Source organism: Sceloporus occidentalis, unplaced genomic scaffold (assembly GCF_023333645.1).
Source record: "Sceloporus occidentalis isolate IW3139 unplaced genomic scaffold, rSceOcc1.0.p SCAF_12, whole genome shotgun sequence".
NCBI classification, from domain to species: Eukaryota; Metazoa; Chordata; class Lepidosauria; order Squamata; family Phrynosomatidae; genus Sceloporus; species Sceloporus occidentalis.
Genome location: NW_028316992.1, coordinates 12,458,137 through 12,477,015, shown reverse-complemented (window position 1 = coordinate 12,477,015; position 18,879 = coordinate 12,458,137). Strand labels below are relative to the sequence as shown.

Here is an 18,879-nt window from a genome sequence, read left to right as displayed (position 1 = left end):
TTAGCCATCCTTTGAGGCTGAGATACTGTGACTCACCAAGTCATCTAATGGGGTTTTCTTTGCAGTTTGTAGAGGGAGTTTGCCATTGCCATCCTCTGAGGCTGAGAGTGTGTGACTTGCCAAAGGACACCCAGTGGGCTTCCATGGCTGACTGCAACACTTGCAGTGTCAAATGGTATTATTTCTATAGTGTAGTTGAACCCTATGAAAGCTTTGGTCAAATAAAATCTATTCATCTTCATGGTGTTAAGTTGATGTTTTTGCTGCAGCAGAATAAAACAGACCCTCATCTTGGAAAACTTGCAAAATGCTGAAATCCTAAATTTGTATTTTGGCATGATTTTTACTTACCAAATGCTTTCTTTTAAGAAATGACCAGTGCTGGGACTCAGTAGTATGCAATTAAGAAAAGGAAGGAATTACATACAATGTGACTACAAAAGAAGAAAGACACATGTAGCCGAAACTGGCAACAATTCACAGGAGAATGTATGCAAAATATTATTCCGAGGTCTTCCAAACAAACAGGGACAAACGCAGGCAGTTGAATACAGTGGACTGGCTCTAGAGAAGGGTAAAAAGTGGAGATGGAAAAAGAGTGGGAATAGCAGAGTGTGCAAAGATTGACAGATAAATGCACAAATCTGTGAGGTGACAGGGCAAGGATCAAAATTCCCTGAAGCAGAGATGAACAGCAAATGGAAGAAGACAGTGCAACAAAACTGATTGTTGGATAGGGTCCCCAAGAAACAACATATAAAGCATACATAGACAACCCTCCCTTCCATCTAGTCTTTCTCCTTTTCTCAACTACCATACCTGTTTTCAATATATCCACTTTAATATCTCATCGGAATATCAATGTCAATATTTTCCAAGACCAAAAGACTATTTCTCCCCAAATCTTCCCCAATACCTCTCTACATCCAATCTGTTGATCAAGCAACATACATCTGATTTTTATCATTGAATGTGGAGAGCAAAGAAGTCCAATCAATGTGTTTCCTTTTTTAGTCTTCTTGTGCCTTATATTTTTATTTTATTTATTTTATTAGAGTACTTATGGCTTGCCCTTCAGCCCTAAAGGCTATCACTATATGATACATAGTGGCTGCAAATCGGCCTTTTAAAAGTTCTGTCCCCAAAAATTGACTAAAGTGGCCTAGTTTGAAACAAATACAGTATCCTGAACGTACGGTAGCTTCAGTATTCATAACTTTTATTTCATTGTCTGTTTCCATACAGCAATAGGTGCCACGTTCATAGCTAAACAATGCATTACATTTAAATATTTTTGTAAAAAAGTGCACACACACGCGCACACACGCACAAAATTGTTTCCCACTTCAAGGGTGCGATTTTCAAAAACTGCATTAGTCCTGTTGACACTGCCCAAGAGCAAGGCCAAAGTAACAGAATGGATCATTTCAAATCTGCTCATCGCCCCAAGACAGTTCCAGAATGTTTATGCTAGATAAGGAAAACATCTTATTTACTAGTCATCTGGTGTAACAATACACACCTAAATGGTTTCTAAAAAATGGACTGTACAGTGCAATGATACAATGACCATATCGCCAATGTATATTTACATTCAGAAAGATAAATATCACTAAGCAACTGAAACAAATAGAAAAAAAAATTAAATTGGGGAGGGATGTGGAATGAACAAAAACAAAGTGAAGAAACATTTTCAAATCTCATGCATACTTGGAAATACATTTTAAAATAAGCTATTCCACAAAGGATAAACCAAATCTTGGATTGATGATTCTATGCTACAGTCTGTGCTATAGGCTGACCTATAGTCTAACTGGGACAAATAAAAATTACACAATTAATATTATATATAAAAGGATGCTGTTTTTCCTAAAATTAACAATGTTGTAGTTTGTAAAGTGTCACTGATAAAACAGGGGTCTTTTTTAATTTTCTCCAAATGGTGGTGTTAAGACACCACATAGAACTACAAGGTCTGACTGTTTTCAGACTCATATCCTTGGGAACATTTGGCATGACTAGTGCCTATGCAAGCGAACATCGGAGGAGAAATTATTGAAATAATTGTTTCGGTACCATGTGAACTAAAATTATAGATAAAACCTTCTAAGTATTTCCTTGAAAAATTGGCTGTCTTGGAGAACAGCACAGATGTTGCAAGGAATGTATAAAGTGATTCAATCATGATGGTGAACGCCCAATTAGAAAATGAATTTAGAAGAAGGTGAAAAGTGAAGCTGCCAATGGCAAGCCAGTGAAGGTAAATGGATGTAACGGTTTTCTAGATGCAGGGATTCAGAGCTCTCCAAAATTATAGTGTTAATTCCCCATCACATGATTCCGGTTCAACAACTAAAAAGATACAGATTAAAAACAAAGGCTGCCTACAGCTGGGGGCATTCTGGTAAGCGGGAGAGCACCCACTTCAGCTAAAAGAGCTACTTTTCCAGTTATTATTATTATTATTATTATGCTTTATTTATATAGCGCTGTAGATTTGCACAGCGCTGTACTTACAAACAATAAAATAGATAAGAGTAAACCTGCCCATGGGGTACAGTCAGTGTTTGTTTCTTCATCCCTCCCCATTTTCCATTTACATAATAGCTTTTCGTGTGGACAAGGAGTGGATTTTTTTTTACCTTTTAATCTGCAGACCATGCTTAGAACATACTTCAAAGTACTTTGAGAGTGCTCAATAAATAAATAAATAAATAAATAAATAAATAAATAAATAACAACCATCACCATCCTTTGTGTGTGGAACAAATCTTGTCCTTCCTATCTAAGCTTTCAGCAACAAGTCACATGAACAGCTGCTTTGGATCAATATGGGAATGACAATGTAAAATGCTGACCAACTATGGATCTTGAACTGAGCAGATTTTGTTCACAGCAAGAACAATGAGCATGATGGTTGTTTCTGGGACTCATGTGCTTGGCACATGGATGGCAACCAAGTATCAAATGACAACATTTGCCAAATGTAATTAATTCTCCAAAAAAATATCTAACATTTAACTACTACCAGGCCTTGGAACCAAATGTACTCAATACATTACAGCATGTGCGGCCTTGCTGGCTCAGTTCATACAGCTCTCTGTACATGTTACAGTACTAAGTCTACATATTATGTTTTGTCTCTAGATTATAAAAAGAAAACAGAGGTAAGCTGAAATTTCGAAAGCACACAGGACTTGTCGGTACTGCTAATTTTTCTCCTTGCGTCTGTGTTAGCGACTCCGTTGCAGTCCTATGATATTGGAGAGCTTTTCACAGTTGTCAAGTGATAGGGATTCAGCTTTTTGCTTCAGTCGCTCATCTCGGTATAGCTTTGCCAAATTAGATAACTCGGATTCTGAAAAATGAAAAAGATGGGTAATAGTTACACTTGGAGGAGTGTGAGATTTCATGTCGTTTATTTATCCCTTTTATATGACTTGAGTCCTATTTATTCACAGCTGGAGAATTTTAAACACAGATTGCAAAGAAATGGGAATTGCTGAGGTGGGAGAGGTACACATGAGATAACTTGAATAGATAATTTTTAACCTTTTCTATCTGGTGGTGAGATATCAGAATTGCAGAATATATGCGTGCAACTATTATTCTGCAATACCTACAATATGTGCTACAATTCAAGCTGAGGCAATTTATATGTTAAGCCCCATAATGCCATGACTACTTATAACAGAGAATTTGGACTTGATTATTTAAAACTAACACATGTTTCTGTTCATATGTGACTATAACTGATAGCGGTTTGGTGATACTGAAAAATTATTTATATAAAACTGGAAGTTAGAAAACAGAACCAAAGATCTTATTTTCTGTGTTAGATTTAAGTGTAATGGAAACAACTGTGGACTTTAATGCTTTGCTCATTTCTGTTGCAGATTTAATTGATGCCTGACTAATAGAAATTAGTGAAATTATACACATTTCTTGAAAATGAATTCACAGTCCTATAAAGCACTGAATTTAAAGACTAAACATAGGCCAGTCTACACTATCATTAGCTGGGAATGCCTTCCAAACATATAAATTGCATACAGTTGTTTGGATGTTGTATTAGTTTGTCCTCTGCCTACTTGCTGCTCAAACTTCCCTTGCCCATATCTTTTCTTCCCTCAAAACACTGATGGCGCAACACTGCATAACGTCTTCTCTCTCCGTGCCTATCCAACTACTTTTCTCATGTTCCTACTTTATGATATATGTGGTCTTGACTCCCATTATGGTGTTCCTTTCTTTATACAGACTATCAACTAGCCTTTCTGCTTCTCCCTCTTTCCTTTCTTGTATATATTTAACTTGAAACAGTCATTAGGTTTTTCCATAATAAATTCTCTTCATTAGCTCATCTTTCTCAGGTATGTCTCTGCTACCCTTCGGAGTCTCAGAACTCTGCCTCATATTCCTATTGTTCTCTTACAGCACTAGCAGGAAATATCTGCCATACCTACAGCTCAATTTCAATTCCGCCCATCCCCTATCACACTGTCATGGAAAAGCACTTCTGGCTACTGCAAATCACATTTCAATGTGAAAGGTATGCAGCAGGCTCATATCTTGTCCAGTTAATACTTTCAGGAATATGATTCTTCTCTAGAACAAGTTATGGCTCTACCATACATCCTGTTTCAGAGTGGAAAAGCTGCTTACTTTTTAGCTGTGCTTCTCTGTCGCTGGAATTCAGTGGCATGTCACCAGATTTAAAAATAGGAGCCACAAAAATTGTGACGGCAGAATGCATGTTGCCCACCTTTCTCCCCAGTGTTAGTGTTTTTAAATTCATTGGGCAAGGAGATATTCAAGACCTCCTTTTACAACAATCCCCTCCCTCCTACACCATAGCCAACGTTTACAATGTCAGAACATGCTCTCCCCACATGGTCAATTAGTGGCTGGGGGAAAAGAGAGGTACTCGGGAAGCATCCAGTGACATGGTTCTGTGGCCAGGAGAAGACTTCATCATCCCAGATTTCCAGTAAGAGATGATAGTATAAAGGAGTTTGGGAGGGTGACATCTTCTCCTGGTTGTGTGCATTCAGCTTGACACTGTCTGGGCACTCCAACACCCAAATGGGTGTGGGCTTATCTTCTGGCATTGAAAAGATTGGCATCCCTGAGGCAAAAGGCACAACGGAGAGAAGTATGCTGATGGAATGTTATTTTTTTATATACAGATATTTTACTTACAGATCAGTAGCATATTTAATAGAGTTAGCTGACTACATTATGAGTGCCTGGCACATATGAGGATGCTTAAGAATGAACAAAAGAAAACTTACTTTGTTGTTTTTCTTTCCTGCAGTTAGTCTGGACATGGTCGATGTAATCTTTTTCAATTTGCTTTTCAAGCTCTTCAAGTTCTTCACCATTATAATTATGTTCAAAGTTCTTATCGACATAGTAAGGCACCTGCAAATTCTGAGTTTCCCTAAGAATAGTGTGCCCTAGATTCCTATGAGGGGAAAGCAGTGAAGAATAGTTTTTCACCCATTAAAAAAAGGAAAGAAAGCTCAGAAAATAAGTTCTGTCACAATAGTATTTCTAGTTAAACTTATCTGATCTTTGAAAAGACTGAAAAAACATTATAAAAACCGATTACTGTACATATTTATTTTTCTTTTTTGAGGTTTGTTTCACCCCCATCGTCTTCATTAGCGGTGGGAACTATGTAATTTCCTGCATTCCTCACCACTGGCTATGCTGTCTAGGGCTGCTGAGAGTTGCAGTTCAATAACATCTGGAGGGCCATACAATTTCCATCTCTAATCTACATGATTGTATGGTGCTCATATGCCTATCCAGTTACTGTAGAATCTACATAAATAGTTGTGAGTAGACACCAAATGAATTAAAGATCTTTTAACTGGTCAGTTGAATGATTAGCCTACATCCCATTTCTGAAATGCAGAGAATTACATAATCAGGAAAATAAAGCAAGCTACCAGAGAACACAAAATTATGCCCTTAAGGAATGCTGAAGTGATGCAATTTAAAATGAACTTTTTCACTATTTATAATTTATTTATCTGTATAAAAATCTATTCTGCTTTTCCTCAGCCTATGGATGACTCAGGGTGGCCTATATTCACTTTAATAATAAAAAAGGGGAAAGACAGCTGGGGGGGCACATATGTGTTCTGCATGAGGCAAGATGTTCCAAAATAATAATGCAACTACAGAGAAGACTGATCTTTTATTGAAATTAACTGTTTCCCTACTCTTGGCAGGACAAAGAAAATAACTTCTCTGCTTTATCCTAGGAACAAGAAGGATGATATGGGAGGAAGCAATTCCTCAGCCATCCTGGGTTCAAGCCATTTAGACACTTACTGAATTCCAAGAGCTATTTTTCGATTCTTATTTTCTCTTCAATCTAGTATATATATTTCTTTTTTAAAACAGCCAACCATCTTTTACTTCTGCATATCCTCTCTTGTTGTTGTTTTTGTGTGCAAACATATTTTAAGTAACTACTCACCAGTTAGAACTGGAATGTTTTTCTGCTAGGCTTTTATTTAAGTTTACTTTACATGAAACTCTGAACAAGTCAATCCATTATTTTATATCTCTTCTTTGGCATTAGACTGTACAAATAGGGCTCTTCTTTCTGAGTAGTAACTGGCACTGTGGATCCCAATAATGTATTCAGCTATTGTAACTAAAGAAGCAGTTGTCTCCCTCCCCAATATTCCAAGGTAACGTTTTTTTCGTGCTAATAGAAAGTATCTCAAGTCTGATCCAAAAACAAACAGCTTCATTTATATACCGCTTCACACTGAACTAACAGTGTCTAAGCAGTTTACAACTGTAAGCTAATTGCCCCCAACAATCTGGGTACTCATTTTAGCCACCTCCTCAGAAGGATGCAAGGCTGAGTCAAGACTGAGCCCTTTCACTGATACTGAACTCGCAACCTTATGGTTTTGAGTGAGTGCCTGCAGTACAGGCATGTAACCACTGCGCCACCAGGGCTTAATAATGCTTACAGTAAATCCATTAAAATTAAGAGAACAAATATCATGTGTGAATTAAATCTCACAGATTTCAGTGTATGTACTGCATTGCAAGACTGGAGGGTCATTCAGACATATTTTTTTTTAGTGGAATAATGTAAATAACCTCACTCATGCATTCCAAGTTTGTTCCTGACACTATGGAATCACAACTGTGAGCATCTCTGCGAGTGCACTTGCTCACACGTGCCAGCACTCGAATAAACATGGAGTTGATGATGTGAATGTATTCAAAACTCATTCAAGGCATGCAGAGTTTAATATCAAGTCTATTTGCATCAGTTATTCACACTTCCAACAATGCAAATTTTTTTTAAAAGCTCGGAAAAAATCCGGTATTGATTATCCCGGGTTAACTGGGGTTTTTGGCAGCCTTCCCCCCAAACATAATTGGGTGCATTTGGGATACATGTGAACAACGGAGATTCAACCTGGATTATTTCTACTGTCTGAATAACCCCAAGGTGTGGAACCAATCCTTAGCTCTAACATTGCAACCACTAAACCCATAGAACTTCTTTTAAAACAGAAATCCAGTCTCCCTATTGGAAAATGTATGATGATGGAAAGATTGGCTATAGATGTGCCTTTTCATCTTTTAAAAGCTTTAATCAGCTTCCCAGTTTCTTTGCCATTCACATATAACAAACAACAGATCTTGTCTAACTTCTATACTGGAAACATTAGTATCAAGAAAGCCTTAAGAATCTTAAACTAGATTCTCCTGGAAGAAACAAGAAAAGATTTTGTGACTTACGATTTGTAGAAGAGGCTGTAGGGTGGATTAGTAGCCATCAGCTGAGTTACTACTGACACCACTATTATGATAAAGACTGGTAGTAACTGGATAAATGCTGAGTAGCTATTCTGGAAATTAAAACTATGGTTAGAGACTCATACAAGCTAGGAATAGAAAAATCACTTTTGTAAAGATAAAAAGGTAAAACAACCCAAGTTGGACATATTAGCTAGCAACTAGTTCTTTTAAGATGGACTCATTAAAGACTGAAGTTAAGAGAAAAAAGTATTGATGAATACTTACTATTTCTAATCAAGCTCTTTATATTAATACAAATCATGTGATAAGAACACAGCAGCTTCCAGATTGCTTTCTAAGGCATTCAGGAAGGATAATCCCTCACAGACATTTCTTCAGCTTTTATATACATCATGCTGCCTTGAGTTGGTCATATCATCACTATTCCACACACTATTTTCTATCATGTTATTTGGTGTTATTTAATTCTGATGACTAAATTATTGTTTTCTCATACATGCAAACTGGAGTGCAAGAGGTTAGTTATGTGATTAAGACTGATTCTTCCAATAAATTTTTGCAGAGGTATCCCATGGGCTACATGCCTTATTGTGGTGTGTACAGGATACAGTAATGGAGTCTGATGGCAGAGATAATGATTAAGAATCTTGCTCAACTATGAAATTAATGGGTGATCTTGCACACATACTTTTCTTTCATCCTCACAGCCTATTAGCAAGAAAAAAAATGTACAGCCTTGGCAGTGTAGATTGGCAGACATAAATATGTGGAAAGTATTTAGAAGCAGTACAAACAATCAGAACGAAAATGCTATTAAATGATGCACAAATATATATAAGGTTCATCCACAAAATTACCATCTGGTATGGTTAAGTCTGATACAATACAGATTGATTATCCTTTGTCTGAAATGCCTGGGACCAGAAGTGTTTTGGAGTTGGGACTTTTTAAGATTTTGGAATACCCAAGTAAGCATAGTATGTATCTGTACTATATTTGTGAGGCTGGAGGGACACACAAGGATCTGTGAAATGGCAGGATTGTCTTTCAGCTGCCAACCACTCGCTTCTGTAGTCAAGACAGTGGCTGTGATACTCCTGCTTATTTGTCTCTCTCCAGCTTCATGTCTTGTTCATTCAATACTTGTGTTGTGTATGAAAAGAGAGGCTGGAGAGAGACGAAGGCCTGTTACAGACTGCCAAAATAAAGCTGCTTCGGGTCTCTTTGGAGGTATGCTATTTAAATGATGCATGGGTCCTAAGAGTCCGGAGGTCGCGCCAAAGCCACACTCCATTCCTAAGCACTGGAGTGCAGCTTTGGTGCAGCTTTCGGATTCTTAAGATGCATGCATTATTTAAACAGCATATCTCCAAAGGGACCCAAAGCAGCTTTATTTTGGCAGTCTGTAACAGGCCTAAGTATCTGAGAGATGACAGAGCAGGAATGCCATAGCCTCCACCGCAAAGGCGGAAGTGGGTGGCTGGCAGCAAAAACTTTTGCTTTAGGGAGGTTTTTGGATTTCTGGAATAGGGGTGCTTGTTTTACCTGATGTAAGTCCCATGGGGTTTAGAAAAAGACGTTAAATTCTTATGCATATGTGAATAAAAACCCACATAAGCCTAAGAATTTATCTCCTTCCTTTGCATCTGTCAAAAGGTTACTCCATAGTATCAAAATAATTCTTCGTAAATATACTGGTTGAGTGCCTTACAATTAAAAGTCATAAGAGTAACAAATACCACTTCCTTTCAAAAATGGTTCAAATATTACCGAATTATAAGCAATACCAGATTTGTTAGTAACAAACAGACAGGAGCTGTTTAATGGGCTATCACACAATAAGTATCCAAATTACCTGCGGTCTAGTTTCTTCCTCTTCTTCCTCTTGTGTCCAAGTCCTCTCATGTCTGTTCCTTTGCTGAAAACAGGGGATCCATGGGTGAATGTGAAAACATGTGTATATTTCCTTTTTAAAAAAAGAAAGGAAAAAAGAATTTGTTTATTTATTTATTTTTATCTATCCTAGTGTGGATTATTACTCCTAGCACAATAATCTTAGATTTCATTTTAAAGTGTTCTAGCCTTCTGTGGTTATAGAAAGAACAGCTTGGCCTAGATTCTGACTTGTATATCATTCAATGGGTGAATTACCTCTGTTCCGCCAAGGGATTCTGGTACAATGGAAGTTCCTACTAGTGCAATAGAACAGGTGATTCCCCTTTCACCTTGCAGATCCCTGGGGCCATCTTTCCCAGGATTCCAGAGGATTTCCAAATTCCCTGAAGAAGATTTTAAAGGGTCTCCAAGGAGAGAGAGAACCAGCAGAAACTGCCTCTCTATTTTACTACCAATTTAAGTATCCTGAATGATATCCTTGGTATCCAAAACTGTGCTTCCTAAAAGCAGACAAGATTGGAATTGAACTATTTGTATTTTACACTTCAGCTTTTTATTTTAAAAAAATATTGAGTGGACTATTAACACTTCAAAGTGCGACTAATGAAGAAACAGGTCAGGCACAAAACACACTTTTCCTACCAGTTGTGGGCTTGTCTTAAGTCAGACATAGGAAACATTTGATCCTCCAGATATTCTGGCCTACAACTCCATAACTGTTATTACTGGCAATACTGGATGAGTCTGACAGGTGGTATAACCAAGGTATTTAGAGGTCAAATGTTCCACAGCCCTAGGGTAAGCTGAAATGTAAAGTCTAGTAAGACTGATATAATTTGTATAATAAGTATAGTATAACACTAGTATAAGAAGTGAATCGTTAAGAATAAATCTAGACTATGCATTTGAGAAGAGCCAAGTTATCCCTCCCCCTTTTGCACAGGCATAGTGTTACACCCTTGTCAAAGAGAGAGGAGCATCATATTCTTTGCTATGCTAACATTGTTAAAGCATTTGGTGGCTGGCATTACTGTTGTTCACCAAAGAAATATAGCTAGGTAGTTTTCTGAAGGTCTCAAATGATGACAGAACACTGGATTTGGAAGCGCTCATAGTAGCTAAATGCCAAGGAAGATTGAAAAAAGTAACAGCAACTTATCCAGGTTTGAGAGGTTTGGACATTGTGTGGAATTACTATTCTAGATATTACTTGGTGATGTTGTTAACTGCCTCAAGTAAGCCCCAACTCATGGCAACCCTATGGACAAGAAATCTCCAAGCCCCACTATCCTCAACCACTCTGCTTAAGTCCTACAGGCTCAGGCCCATGTTCTCTCTCATTGAGTCTATCCAACTAGCATATGGTCTTCCGCTCTTTCTATTCCTTCTACCATTCCTAGCACTATAGTCTTTTCTAATGATGTGGCCAAAGGATAACACCCTCAGTTGTGTCATGTTTGCTTCCAGAGAGTGTTCAGGTTTGATATGTTCTAAGACTCATTTATTTGTTACTATTTGTTAATGTTGGCTACATAGTATTATTCTACATATTTTAATAAAAAGCAGCAGATTTAGCTGTCCTTCAGAGAATATCCAGGAAGGGAAAACTCACCTGTTGGAAAGTTCCCTCCAAAAAACATATTAAATATTTCTTCTGGTGTGATGTCTGCCTCAAATTCTCTGTAATAGTTATAACGCCTGGGCAGGTTGATGTAAGGTTCTTCTTCATCTCCATACTGGTCATACTGTAATCTCTTTTCCGGATTGCTCAAAACTGCAAAAGCTGTTCCTATGGCTGTAGTGCAGAAGAGAAGGGAAGGGGGGAAAAAGCTATATTTTTGCCAGTGATCACGAAGTCTTCATCAACAAATTATATTGGAGTAAAATATGTTTGTGTTATACCATGAGTGGGAATTTGACAGAATTTCCAGAAGTTGTTGAACTGCAACCTCCAGTTTTGTCTCCATCTATGCTGGCTAGACTGCTGGGAGTTGCAATCCAACTTCTGTAGAATTCTAACCGCTGAATTAAGGCACAGAAAAGGGATTCGAAGTAGTGAAACATGACAGAACAGCATGGCAATAATCCCTGGTTCTGCATTAATGACAGAGCATTTGCATCCCACTTTTCTAAAATGCTCTGGCATTTTACTGATTTCACAGTATTTTAAAACACACTAGCCTTCTTGCTTGCCTGAATCATCTTTATGGAAATCCCACAGTAAGCAACCAAATTCAGAATTAGCTTCCCCTTTTAAGAGACATATAACATTAACATATAGTATTAATTTAGTGAGAATCAATAAAATGATGGGCAATTGAAGTAAAAAAAAACTTTTTGCAAACACTTAAATGCACTACTGAATTGAGATTTGTAGGCATTTGTATAACAAGATACAGTAATTTGGATAGGAACACTTTAGATTCTCTAAAGAAAATACCGCTGGTTAGACCTGGAGCTGAACAAGCAGCTAGAAACAACACAGAAAAGGACAACTAAAATGATTAAAGGATTACAACAACTTTGTTGATGAAAGAAAGAAAAAAACCAAGGAAGGGAAGACATAATAGAGGCGTATACCTCTGAACAAATGTTGCCAAGAAACCCCGTGATACGTTTGCCTTAGGATAGCTATAAGTCAGAAGCAATTTAAAAGGCACACAACAACAACCAAAATTATGCATGTTCAGGAGAAAGCCGATAGAGGAGCTCCTCCTACCAACACACACACAGGTAGAAGCCAAGATTACCAACTGAATGTGGAAAATTTGGGACAGAGAATAGGAGCTACCGGTATTTATTCACACAGCACACAGTTAGGCAGTATTACTCTTTAGTAATACTTGCATTCTAATGCCTAATCATGTGTTGGAAGACTAGCAAAAATAAGTAACTGTATATGATCCAATAAAAAAAAATGAATGGCTATCAGCAAACCATTTAGTAGATGGAATTTGGAAAGATGTACCATTTGCCATATTTGGTTTTACTTCTAAACTGTTCAATTAAATGGTTTTAAGATGGCAATGATAAATTATATATGGCTTTCAAATAATCATATGTTAAAAAATCCCATTAAACAATTCATTTTTATTTTTAAAACACCTACACAAATAAGTTGGCAATTTTATTCTAAAAACATTTAAAGTTATCCTATATAAAGACTGTAGTTGATTTTTTTTGCTGTTCTTGCCAAACAAGAATTTTTTTGTAAATTCAGAAAAGAAAGATCAATTAAAAATAATAGATTCATTGTAAAGGAAAGTTATTCTATTTACCAATATCTAGAAATTACTTAATTCAACCACCATTAAAATATATGAAACCAGTTCTTTATGAAATACACTTTGTGTCTTTTGACCAATAGTACTGGGCACATAGTCTGGAATATTTAGGCACAGGATCTTATATTTCTATAAGTCACAGCCAAAGTACTGCCCCCGATATTCAAAATCTTTTGACAATTCTACCACATTTTATTCACCTTGAAGCAGTAATAGGTCTAGTGTTCACAATATGTCATATTCAATTGATTTACTTTTACTGAACATGTTTTTAATTGGTGACTTTTAATATTTTAACTGTGAATTTTTAATGCCATTTGTTTAGTTCTGTTTTAGCGGACAAGCAGGATATAAAATGAATAGTATAAAAACACTGTACTGTACTGGGAAAGAGAAATATGCTTTTCTCAGCATACCAATGTGCAAAAGAATATCTCTTAAATTTATCAACAGAAAACATATTTTTGTCACTTCAACTACCTGATCCAGACTTTTTAACATACCTTTAAATGCATCTGTTGCTCCTGGAGCACAGTTCTTGTCTGGGTGAAATTTCAGAGCAAGTTTTCGGTAAGCTTTCTTTAGCTCTTCATCATTTGCATCTCTCCCAACGCCAAGAATCTCATAGTAATTCTTACTGTTCTTTATTCTATGAAATGAACACACTATTAAATTGTGTATCTTTACCAAAACAGCAATCATAGATGACTTCTGGGTAATGCCTGCATTAGGTCTTTAATTATATAAAAGGAAAAGTGGCAGCCAATGCAAGTTTCAGACCTCTCTGTCTATAGAGAAGCTATCACAATCTTTTTTTCCTTTGGATGTGCTTCATTGATCACTAGTCCTTTGACCAATCAGAAATAGTCAAACATTGGCCTGTTACAGACTGCCAAAATAAAGCTGCTTTGGGTCTCTTTGGAGGTATGCTGTTTAAATGATGCATGCATCCTAAGAATCCAGAAGCTGCACCAAAGCTGCCCTCCAGTGCTTAGGAATGGAGTGTGGCTTTGGTCGTGACCTCCAGACTCTTAAGACCCATGCATCATTTAAATAGCATACCTCCAAAGAGACCCAAAGCAGCTTTATTTTGGCAATCTGTAACAGGCCATTATGTTCAATGTGGACTTTAAAAAACTCTTCATTCTGATTCTTGCAGAACAAGAATGATGCATGCTGGTGCTGATATTTATCCATCTTACCCTGAATTTTAAAGGAAGGGAACACAGATGGCTAGCTAATGCTATTACAAAGCTGACTGCATTCTGGAAGAAAAGACATTTTAAATAAATTAGCAATTAAAACCTTAACTTAGGCCCTGAGTATATAGGTCAGGAAAACATGGGCTGAACCTATTCTGTTCTGGTCAGGGTGCTCACCTGGATCAGTCCCCATACCGATTCGGGAACCTGCTATTGGCACGCACTCCATACCTTTCTGCACTGTTGCTCTTACTATGGAGCTCCCCATTGCAGCATCTGACACAGAAACAGGGCACTTGGCTGCACCCACATGGCCAGCACCTGTTTCCATGTCACATGCAACGACAAGCAGCTTCCCAGCAGGGGTGACACATTGCTGAAAGGTAAGGCATATCTGGGAGCCATAGCAAACTAGGAGTCAAATTTACTCAAATTAAGGGCTGTTTGCCCAGGATCAAGCCAGTCTGACAGGATCTGGCGTTATCCTGGCCCTAGGGTTTCCAAACAGTCTGATGAGAGGCCAGGGGGAACACAGGCCTTTTGGCTCATGTTGACAGCCCATTATTCTCACGTATTGTATCAGCAAACAAGATGTAAATTAAATAGAAAATATTTAACCCAAGCTCAACACACGTTATAGGAATCTAGAATGTGAGAAGCATGAATCAGGGGAAGCTACAAATAGTAAAACAAGAAATTGAACCTTTCAACAATGCAATACTTGGGGTGAGAGGGCTAAAATGTACAGGAATGGGACTTCTGAGTCGGATAATTACACAGTGTTTTACCTACAAAGGCAATGAAAATCAAAGAACAAATGGGGTGGCATTAATAGTGAGGAGAGATGTAGTAAAAGCAGTCAAAGGATATAATGCAAAGTCTTGCCAAATAACATCACTAAGAAACCCATCAATATAACTAAATGTTGTACTGGAGAAGAGTTCTACATATACCGTAGATTGCTAAAAAGACAATCTGAACAACTCCAAAACATCTGGAGCGTATCCATCTTATTTGGAGAAAGATGAGAACTTTCCTATTTACCTTTGTACCCCAAGTAACTGTTCCTTGGTGTAAGTGATGCTTCCTTCCCCAGGCACTGACTGAGTCCTTCCATTGTCAGACACATGCTCTTTCTTCATCCTCAAGCAGTCACTACAACCACAGTAGTCAAAATTGTCTTGCACTTCCTCTGATGGACATGGATTTCTTCTGAGCTCATCAATTAGTGCTGCAATGGAAGCCAAATTTCTTATTAGTACATTTTCCAACGTGGAACACATAATGATATAGTTCTGAACACACAAGCATAACAAAAGTGAGGTGGAAAGATGTTATTATCATCAACTACGAACTATATTGGCCTCCACCAACCTGGTGTACTTCAGATGTTTGTCCTGGAATAAGTAGATGCAAAGGCACTAGCCTGAGGAAGGCTGAACTATATAGTACACAAGAACTCAGCTGGATCAGACTGTTGTCAAGAATCATATTTCAAACAGTAGCCAGCATGTGGTTCTTGAACACCTACTACAGGGAGGAAGAGAAAGACACCCGGCCCCCAATAACCGATATTTCGAGGAATACTGTCCGTGAAACACTGACTGTTCTGTAACTGGATATAGCTATCATGGTAGATATCCATCAATTGACTTCTAGCCCTGACACAAAAATATTAAAAGAGAAGGATCTATTACAAACATCCAGGATTTGTTCATTTAGTTACTTCCTTTCTGCCTTCCACAGCCAATATCAACATCTGCTCTCTTCCCTTTCAAAACATCTGTAAAATGTTGAAAATGGGAAGATTATTTCCATGCTAAATTGTCCTCTAGGAACTCTACTTCGTTCTCTCATTTGCCCTACTCTGTTAATTCCTAAAATCTAGCCCGTTTCACCCTCCAATAACCCCAGACATAGCAGAGGAAAAGATGTGTTAATGTTGTCTAGTTCCTTTATTGTTAGTGTATTGTTAAAAATTAAAATACTGACACCTTACAGACTATTTTAAAATTGACACAAGCTGTTTCAGGCAAGATGCATGAATAGCGACATCCTTACCTAGCAGATTATCTTTTACATCCTTACCTAGCTGATTATATTTTACAGGCACAAACACATGATTTAAAGGAAAATAGCAGTGGACAGCAGTAGTCCTGCACTATTTCTATGCAAAGCTCAAAAGTGTATATACTGTGGATCCTTGGTATCTGCTACGGTTTGTTTCCAGGCCCCTCCCATGAATACCAAACTCCATGGATGCTCAAGTCCTATTAAATATAATGGGGGTAGTAAAATGGTGTCCCTTACATAACATGGCAAAATTTAGGTTTGAATTTTAGAACTAATTAGATAGATAGATAGATAGATAGATAGATAGATAGACAGACAGACAGACAGACAGACAGACAGACAGACAGACAGACAGACATGCTGGAACTGATGGATAAAGAATCCGTGGATATGGAGGGCCAATTGAACAGTCCTTCATTTCCCTGTGCAATTGAACTTAATATACAGGCTGCACCTGCACTGCAGAGATAATCCAAGTTGACACCACTTCAACTGCCCTGGCTCAGTGCTGGGGAATCCTGGGAACTGTAGTTTATTGTGACACCAGGGCTCTCTGACAGAGAAGGGTAAATGTCTCATAAAACTAACTCCCAGAATTCCATAGCAGGGAATAATTGGGTTATAGGGTATGTATGTCCTCTTTTTAATTGTAAGCCGCCTCCATTGTCTCTGACAGAGAGACGGGCTAAAAATTAAGCTATTATTATTATTATTATTATTATTATTATTATTACTATTGAACCATGGCGGTTAAAGTGATGCCAAACTGGATTATTTCTGCAGTGTGTTTTGGACCTATAGTTAACAAGGAAAGTTGCTTCTCTCTTTCTGTGCATAATATATATCTATAGAATATATAATTATATTATTGTGTGTTTGTGTGTGTGTGTGTGTGTATATATATATATATATATATATGTAATATATAATACACACACACACACACACACAGATGTCCTATATATACAGGGCTATACAGTTGGCCCTCCGTGGAATTCTGGGAACTGTAGTTTTGTAAGACATTTAGCCTTCTCTGCCAGAGAGCTCTGGTGCCACCATAAACTACAGTTCCCAGAATTCCAGTGAGCATTCAGTCAGGGCAATTAAAGTGGCATCAAACTGGGATTATCCCTGTCGTGCGGAGGCAGCCCCAAATACCCCAATGTCCCTAAAAGGTGCTGCTTTCCTTCCTGCAGCCAGACATATGGCAACAGATGTACCAAGGTGCCTAGGGGCCACTGGACATGGCACTCGCCCCTCCATCCCATCCAAAAGGATTCCCATCCGACCACATCCCCGGCGTTTTTATATTTCATTTTAAAAAAGCAATTTTTTAAAACCCTTGTACTCCGCCTTTCTGCCAACAACGGGGCTCGAGGCGGCTCACCACAACGGCGACGTGTTTATTTACCTTCGGCCCAGCGCTCCCCAGGACTCAGCACGGCCATCTTCCATTGGAATGGAACCAGGGTCCTGGAGGAAAGGGGGCGGGGCCAGGCCGGCGCTCACGTGATCCTCCGCGCAAGGCACCCTGGGCGTTGTAGTCCCCGCCATCCCCCAATTGTCGTTCAAAAGGACCCTACTAGGTTCACATCGCCGCCTGAAGCAGGGCCTTCACCATAGAGTCGCCCACGGCCAGAGCGGCCGGAAGTGGCAAATGCCAACTCCCATCATATTTTCATGTTGTGTGCCTTCAAGTCATTTCCAATTTATGACGTGGCAAGATTTGCTCAGATTTGTTTGCCATTGCCTTCCCCTGAGGCTGAGAGAGTGTGACTCGCCCAAGGTCACCCAATGAGCTTTATGCTTGAGCAGGGATTTGAACCCTGATCTCCAGAGTCCTGGTCCAAGATTGAAATCCCTGAAGCCATATGTCTCTGAAACAACAACAACAACAACAATAATAATAAAATTGTATTTATATGCTGCATTGAGGCGGTTTACAACATCGAGTAAAACACAGTATAACATACAACATACAATTAAGATGCATCCCATTAATTCCATACCCCCATTTGTACTACAATAAAATATCATTAAATGGTCCAAGAATTAAAAGAATTAAGGATTAAAATAATTACAATAGTAATTAGTTTACTTACAGTGACAATTTTTTTTGTAACTTTTGTAAATGAATTTTTTTGTAACTTCTGATACATTTAATTATAATGGAGGTTTTCAAAGCCCAGGAAATTTAAAGTCCATTTGCCTCTCACCAGGGATTCTAAAACCCAGATAGAGAAGTACCCTTCTCCCTCCACATTTGCTGGGGTTAGGGGCACAGGACCCTTGTGAATGTGGAAAAACCACAAATAACAAAAACACTTATGTTTTTACCCGAAAGAGCACCTATCTAGGAATCTCTAGGTCCTCCAGTGCAACTCTGTGGTCAATGTCTTCCCCTGAGGCTGAGAGAAACTGACCATAGAACTGCACTGGGGGAGCTGCAAACGCCTAGTGGGGTGTCCTTTCTATGAATCTCTAGGTCCTCCAGGTAGGGTTGCCATAAATCCAGACCTCCAAAACGGGGAAAATGTAGGACAAAATTTTCAAATGTAGGACACAAGCAAATTGTGTCCTACATTGAAAATTTTGTCCTACATTTTCCCGCGGAGGGG

General features: G+C 38.3%; 1 protein-coding gene across 1 annotated transcript; it reads right to left on the bottom strand.

Moving 5' to 3' along the window:
• Positions 1–1,202: 1,202 nt before the first annotated feature.
• Positions 1,203–17,780, bottom strand: DNAJC18 (DnaJ heat shock protein family (Hsp40) member C18). The gene is given in 9 exon segments (XM_089477906.1): positions 1,203–3,358; positions 5,295–5,467; positions 7,786–7,895; positions 9,662–9,737; positions 9,739–9,772; positions 11,315–11,497; positions 13,490–13,635; positions 15,233–15,419; positions 17,673–17,780. Coding segments are annotated over 9 exon segments (1,071 nt in total). The 5' UTR covers positions 17,710–17,780; the 3' UTR covers positions 1,203–3,233.
• Between the last annotated feature and the right edge of the window lie 1,099 nt (positions 17,781–18,879).